A 7,407-nucleotide genomic window follows, 5' to 3' on the forward strand; every position below is an offset into this window, starting at 1 on the left:
GCTTCTGGAGGGATGAATAGTTATGCACTCTTAAGTTTTCTGTTTTTTTGTCTTCTTTCTTTTTTTTTTTATCACAATAAAAAATATTTAGCATCTTCAAAGTGGTAGGCATGTTATGAAAAATCCATTTTAATTCCAGGTGGTAATGCAACAAAATAGGAAAAATGCAAAGGGGGTGAATACTTTTGCAAGCCACTGTATAAAGATCCTTGGGAAAGTTTGTCTTGGAGATTTGGAATGGAATAGTATATGTTGTTATCCAGAGGACGTCGAAAGCTAGGGAAGGGGTACATCTTCTAGCTGTTTTGTATTCCCTTCTTCTCCTCCATAAACGTTGTAGAGATTTGTCAAGTATGGACTGGCACTCTTGCAATGTATTTGCCAAAAGGCTGGTCTATGTGAAAACATTGTGAACGTTTATGTGGACTACTTAGAATGTTGTAGCACACTAAAACCCATTGGTGCTCACCTTTGGTCCTTAAAGGCCCCCAGAAAAGCATGCTTTCCCTTTTTCCAGCTACAATCACCCAACAACAGCCCACCTATAAAACCAGTAGAGGACCTTGAAGAAGATAATTGATCTCCGCTACTACAACCTATGAACATTCTCCTCTTTATGTCCATATTGATTTCCAGTTATCAGTGGAACCAATACATAACTATTATTGGGAATAGTAGGCTTGGTAATATAGACAAATACGAGCTGGTTTATATTCCCCATAGTTCCCGGCAATTTACAGGTTATGCATTAAAAAAATGCTTGTGCTATTTGATTATGTGGTGTCTTATTTATAGCTGTAAAGCTGTCTTGAAGACGAACATTACTAAGCATAATGTGTATCCAACATGGCCATATAACATAAACGTGTTTTAATTGTTTGAAAGCAACACTTTCTATGCAGAAGTATAATTAGGACCACAGTGCAGTAAAAAAAAAATGGTCACAAACAAATATACACAGATCTTACTTTCCATCTGTTAAGCTCAAGGAAGCAATGCAAGATTATTGCTGATAGGTGCTATGGTCTGCTACACTTTTATTTGTGTTATATTAGGGTAATCTGCGCTGTGTATTAGGGCACAGTACAAATTTGAATTTAAGTCTCCTGTATATCACTGTTTCCTCAGTAATTTGGAAAAGAAAGTTAGTAATGGTCTTATTATATATGGTATAAGGCCCACTTCCGGGTAAAGCTTTTTATTTTGATTTGAACAGAGCTGGAAAGGGTTAACTCATCTGCCCTTTTTTTTTTTGATAACTTGTTTCCCTTTGAGATTTCCCCTTATTTCCTGTCAGGACAGCTAGTGATGATAAATTACTCCAAAAGGGATACAGAAAAAACACAAATACAAGTTAACTAGAGTGGAGACGTGTTAGAACTGAGTGTTTCATTGCTGTCCATGCTTTCCTGGTGACACTTGCTCCTTCCATTTCTTGTATGGGCATGACAGGAACAGGAAGTAGTGAAAAAACTTACCTATGGAGTCAAAGACAATAATAAAAACCGGACAGAAACGTTACCTCTTCCCCACTCTATACAAATTGTTTTTTAAATTGGCCATAATTGGGCTTTCAATTTTGCATTTACCTTCTGTTGATTTTGGCCAAAGTTCAACACTATAATTTGAATTTCCATCTTCAGCTTAGACAAGTACAATAGTGTCTTAAACTTCTCCTCAGCAAATAATTGATGATCAAGTCTTACTCTCACAATCCAGTGAAGTAAAATGAAATCCCAAGTGGTAACTTGAATAATTTTTTATTAAAATTGTCAGGCATATAAATAGGAAGAGCTACTCCATCATGATTTTTTTAAAACTCAAAATCATATTAGAAATTCTGGTGCATTGTATAACAGGTGCAATATTACATAGTTTGATAAATACACATTAGAAGATAAAAATACACCTTCAAAATCAAAAGCTATACAAGGCCGATACAAAAATATACTCTTCAGTCTTTTAACAATAGGCAAGGACAGGAACAGTGCATTATAATATTGAGAAAAACCCTAATCTTTGGATATATTCAAGTTTAAAATTTAAATAGTTGGTTTCATAGTACTTAATATTGGCAGAACATTGTGTGTAAACCATGCAGGACTGCACATCACATCAGCTTATTCCCATAAAACTACCCTTCATTATGGTACAGACAAAAGCGGAACTGAACTTTTCCTGTAGTCCTCTACAATAAAACACCATTGGTAGTGAGAGTTGGCTCTGGTGCAGACACTACTCTGTATATTTTAATCAGGGTAGGATGAGAGTAAGGCTTATCCTTGAAGTACATCCTTATTTAGTATAGGGATTTCATCAATAACATAAAAAGAAAAGGTAAGATAAGGCAGCATGTTGTTCTTTTAGGACAGAGTTATAATTTAATAAATAATTTTGCATTTATTTCATACAGAAGCTGCACAGCCCCTAATTATATAGGGACACAATTACATATGCATTTCATTACACGTTGTAATTATTAGTCTGTTTGTTCTCTGGACATATCAGTTTTAAGAAACTGGTTATGAACTTCATAGAAAATTTTGAGTTTCACTGAGCTTTCTATTCATACTTGTGTACGCTTACTTCAGGCTTCATTTCTGGTCGTTTTATCTTGACCTAGGAAAATGTAAAGAAAATACATCAGAAATGTGATCCATTGTATATTAAGCATACAAAAGAAACAACAAAATTGGTAATTGCCATGCCTGGCAGAGCAACAGGTTTATTTTATTTCTGACACCCCAACAGCATATAGGCACCTTTCCTTCAATCCACCACTATTACATACAGCTGTTGAGTCAGAAGAAAATACCTGCTACTTCTGGATATGGAGGAGCATGTGACTCACTACATGTGACAGTGAGGGACCAATTACCAAGCACCAGTATTTCTTGAACCTGGACTTGTTCCAAGCATCAAAACATACATTCTTGATATTTTATCATTCCACTGTATAATTGTCAGTGCTTACTGCATGCACAAAAATTGATGTATATAGTAACCACAAAACATACCATTAAACTGACCATGAAAACATACTATGGCTAAACTGTTAATATTCCTACATCCAGTAAATTATGTTGGTTATGTTTTTAGCTGAAGCACTGGGATCTTAAGGAATGCTGAATTAAGTTTTATTTGCTTACAATGACATTACATCTGAATACAGCATTGTGCAGGAAAACATACTGTATGTATAGGAAAACTTCTTGTGTATCATAGATAAGCATGCATATAGAGAGTAACATTGCACTACACTACCATCTACAGCTCATAAGACATATCAGAGTCAGTAATACAATCAAAACATTGGACTATGCTGTTGCATTTCCAACAAATTAAACAAAAATGTCAATACACAAATAATAACATTCAAGTAAACTGATACATACCTCTGCCGTACTGTCTACTTTCTCTAAGTGTGGTTTCCAGTTAATCAAATTTGGTGTTGTATCTGTGTTTAAAGATGGGATCTCCTTATCTCCCAGTCTTGTAAAGGCTAGAAATTTAAATACAGAGAAAAGTTACATACCTTTCCCTACCTTTCAGTAGGTGTCACTAATAGCAATGCATTTTCAAATACAAATACAGTTAATTATTAATAAAGATATACTCACATGGAAGGAATGATGATTTCCAGTTAAATTGTGTTTGGTACAACCTGCATGAAAATAGAATACATATTTAGAATATCATACAGGACATGAATAAAGGCAGAAGGAATAAAAGTGTAACCATGAAGATATACTATAATATAATATAGAGAGTGCAGACAGTCACAGATAGAAAAAAAGAAAACACTGATGAGCGAATAAAGACATTTATGAGGCTGATTTGTCAAAGCAGAAAAGAGATCAGTGCAAGCTTGTGGTGCCTCCTTTTATGGCCATCTCACCTACTTTTTTCCAGGCAATTTAATGCTTGAGCATTTGCAGCAATTAAAATATCAGTTTTGGGTGAACTGGCCCTTTAAAACCAAGCCCTTTAACACACAAGAGCAGATTTGTTCAATTTATAGTATGGTAATTATAAGATATGCAGTAGATGTTTCACCTGTCAGAGTATTTGCTGTGTACTTGGAAACATGACTGCCATGTATATCAGCTACCCGCCGTATAATACATTTCTTCTTACAGGAGAATACCCAACACACAGTGATACAAAGCTTGTGTCTGCCCCATGGGGATTATTATGTAGTTTGCACAGCTATAGATATTAGTGGCAATAACACATTTTCCCTGTAATTCCATTCATTGTATGTTGCTTTCTTTACATTCTTTCTTTACAATTGTGATATCCAAGGGCATATAGAGCAGAAACTAATAGATTTGTCACTCACTCGTCTGTATCATCATAATCATTCTTGCTTTTCCTTTTGCGATAGAAATAGATTCCTAAGACTATGCCCAAGATCAGCAGGAACAGGAAGGCCAGAGATCCAAATAATATTCCAAAGAATGCATTAAGGTTCATTGAGAGATTTTCACAACGTTCACCAGAAGTGGTATAAATAGTAAATGGTTTACAGCTGAAATAAAAAATACAGAATATAGTGGGCATTATCGTACTGATATTTTAAAAAATGCTAAAGAAGCAGGATCTTGTGAGAAAAATCTATACTGAATATACCATATAAAAGCCAATTGGCTTCTTCAAAGCCGAAATATGTAAAATAATATGTGTAAAATAAGTAAAATCCTTCATCCAATAGAGTGGCAAAGAAATAAAGACAATTACAGATTTCAAAGTGGCCCAAACTTGCAATCCTTTGCTGTCACTTTTGCAGTTACACAAGTGACACAGCTACAGTAATCCACATAATCTTAGGTACTATGAGGTATTCTTATCAGTCACAACTGAGATCGTAACAAAACATGTCTCTGTGATTAGAATGGGCAATATGTGTGGAAGAGAGGAAAAATGGTGCTGAAGATGCTGGGGTATAGTATGAGGTGTGGTTAAGGAGCTGTTGCTGTAAGTAACGTTTTGGAGAAGATAACAACATAAGAACTGAATGTTTACCAACCTGCAGGTAGGATTGTCATCAACCACTTTACAAGTTCCATCATTCATACAGTATGAAGCACACTTGTAACCGCAGTCCAAAGTTTCATTATTCAGTTTGAAGCCCGGCTCACATGAGGCATACTTTGCTAGCTCATTAACATTCACTAAGCAAAAAAATAAGACTGATTAATTATAATATTACTTTATCAGATTTGTGTTGCTCTCCTAAAATATATTTTGAAAAAAACAAAATTCTTGGCATTTCCCCTGGGTCAGCTGAATGACACAATGTAACAACTGAAAAAACTTACACAGTTATTTTTTTAGTATATCATTGGATTACCAATCTAGTCTGCCTGTTGGACTGGAGATGAATGGTGTGGTGACTTAAGTGCTCTTTCTTAATGTAGCCATACAGTCAGGGCTGGACTAAGAGCATCATGGGCCTGGTGCTGAGAATTTTGGTGGGCCTTTTCATGGAAATGTCGATGGTCACGAGGGCCCTATTTCGCCTGTCCAGGCTGTGATTTGTAGTCTCTCTACAGCTTGGAGTCAGTGGTGGAGTTCCAGAGCCCAGCTGCAGGTGTGAGCCTGGTAGATCTACCACTGACTCCAAGCTGTAGAGGGACTACAAATCTCAGCAATACATTACACAGCAATGCAGAATACCGCCACCTACAGAGGACTGCAAATTCCAGTAATGCATTACACAACAATGCAGAATACCACCAACTATAGATGACTCCAAATCCCAGCAATACATCATAAAGCAATGCAGAAAGGCATTGGCTATAGAGGACTACAGATCCCAGCAATACATTGTTAAGCACTGCACAATAATACCATCAGCTATAGAGGAATACAAATCCCAGCAATACTTTATACAGCAATGCAGAATACTATGAAGCTACATACACTCTGTTGCTCCGGGTTCATGGCCTGATGTCTCCAGGGTCTCAGGAGGGCTGTGCAGGGTTTCAGGGGGGGCTGTGAAGGCTCTCAGGAGGCTGTTCAGGCTCTAAGGTAGCCAGTGCAGGCTCTCAGGGGGCCAGTGTGAGCTCTCTGGTGGTTAGTGCAGCTCTCAGGTGGCCAGTGTGAGCTATCAGGGGGCCAGTGCATCTCACTGGTGGTCGGTGAAGCTCTCAGGTGGTCAGTGCAGGCTCTGGGTGGTCAGTGCAGGCTCTGGGTGGTCAGTGCAGGCTCTGGGTGGTCAGTGCAGGCTTTGGGTGGTCAGTGTGGGCTCTGGGTGGTCAGTGCCACCTCCGTGTGGTCACTGCAGGCTCCTGGTGGTCAGTGCGGCCTCTGAGTGGTCATTGTGGGCTTTGGGTGGTCAGTGCTGGCTCCAGGTGGTCAGTGCGGCCTCCGCGTGGCCAGTGCAGGCTCTGGGTGGTCAGTGCAGGCTTCGAGTGGTCAATGTGGGCTCCAGGTGGTCAGTGCAGGCTTTGGGTAGTCAGCGCTGGCTCCGGGTGGTCAATGCGGGCTCTAAGTGGTCAGTATGGGCTCAGGGTGGTCAGTGTGGGCTCACCAGGTATGCCAGGAGTGACTGGGTGCTGCTCTCTATTTAGGCCCACCACAGATCCTGCAAAGCCCCCCTGAGACCCTGAAGAGCCCCTTACAGATCCTGCAGACTGCCGCCCACCATAGACCCCACAGAGTCCACCACAGATCCTGCATAGTTCACCTGAGACTCTCAGGTAGACTGTGCAGAATCCATGCTGGGCTCTGCAGCAGGGTCCCTTTAGCAGCAATGTGATCCTCTTACCTGCTGCTTGGTCCCCGGCCACCTCCCCCAATGGACTGGTGCTGCAGGACCCGGCCTCCTCCACAGCCCAACTGCTCTACGGTGAACCGGCTTCCAGCGACGTGACGACGCCCTGGCCCCACCCCTTCCTGATCCGACGTTGCTTTGTCGCCCTGGCCTCGCCCCGCCCCCTCCTGCTGCTCCACCTGGCCCCCTCCTGCTGCTCCGCCTCCTCTGCCTCTTCCACCTCCTCCAACGCTGCCTCCTCTGGCTCCTATCACCTCTTCACCAACTTATCTGTGTCTTCCGACTCCTCCACCGCCGCCTCTGCCCGGCTGCCTAACTACCACCCCCAAAAAAATTGGCGCCCAAGGCACACGCCTTGTTTGCCTCGCGGCAGATCCGCCCCTGATTCAGGCATTTTAGAAGGCGGCTCCCTGGGGCCTAGTGAGGAGCGAGCGGCCTTCATGTGTTATTATTTTGCTTCAAGTTGAAAAACAAAACAAAGGATTTGGCTACTGTAGAGATACATATGCTCCAGAGGTAAGATCACATTAATTAAACAGCTAAGATCATTTTGGACCCAACACATGGTAAGAGTCAGTAGTTTCAAACACTAAACTAGCTTCAAAAAAGGATTAATGAATATGCATGTA

The 7,407-nt window shown here is 40.4% G+C and overlaps 1 protein-coding gene across 1 annotated transcript in view; it reads right to left on the reverse strand.

Moving 5' to 3' along the window:
- Window positions 1–2,562: 2,562 nt before the first annotated feature.
- Window positions 2,563–7,407, reverse strand: part of MUC4 (mucin 4, cell surface associated) — a 77,633-nt gene continuing 72,788 nt past the window's right edge. Inside the window, exons 42-46 of the mRNA XM_018561571.1 lie at window positions 5,030–5,174; window positions 4,343–4,531; window positions 3,621–3,664; window positions 3,396–3,502; window positions 2,563–2,619 (exon numbers count right to left, since the gene is read on the reverse strand). Coding sequence (XP_018417073.1) covers window positions 2,563–2,619; window positions 3,396–3,502; window positions 3,621–3,664; window positions 4,343–4,531; window positions 5,030–5,174 — 542 coding nt within the window. The remainder of the gene's footprint in view (window positions 2,620–3,395; window positions 3,503–3,620; window positions 3,665–4,342; window positions 4,532–5,029; window positions 5,175–7,407) is intronic.

This window comes from Nanorana parkeri, unplaced genomic scaffold (assembly GCF_000935625.1).
Source record: "Nanorana parkeri isolate BGI_ZX_2015 unplaced genomic scaffold, ASM93562v1 scaffold531, whole genome shotgun sequence".
Taxonomy (NCBI): domain Eukaryota; kingdom Metazoa; phylum Chordata; class Amphibia; order Anura; family Dicroglossidae; genus Nanorana; species Nanorana parkeri.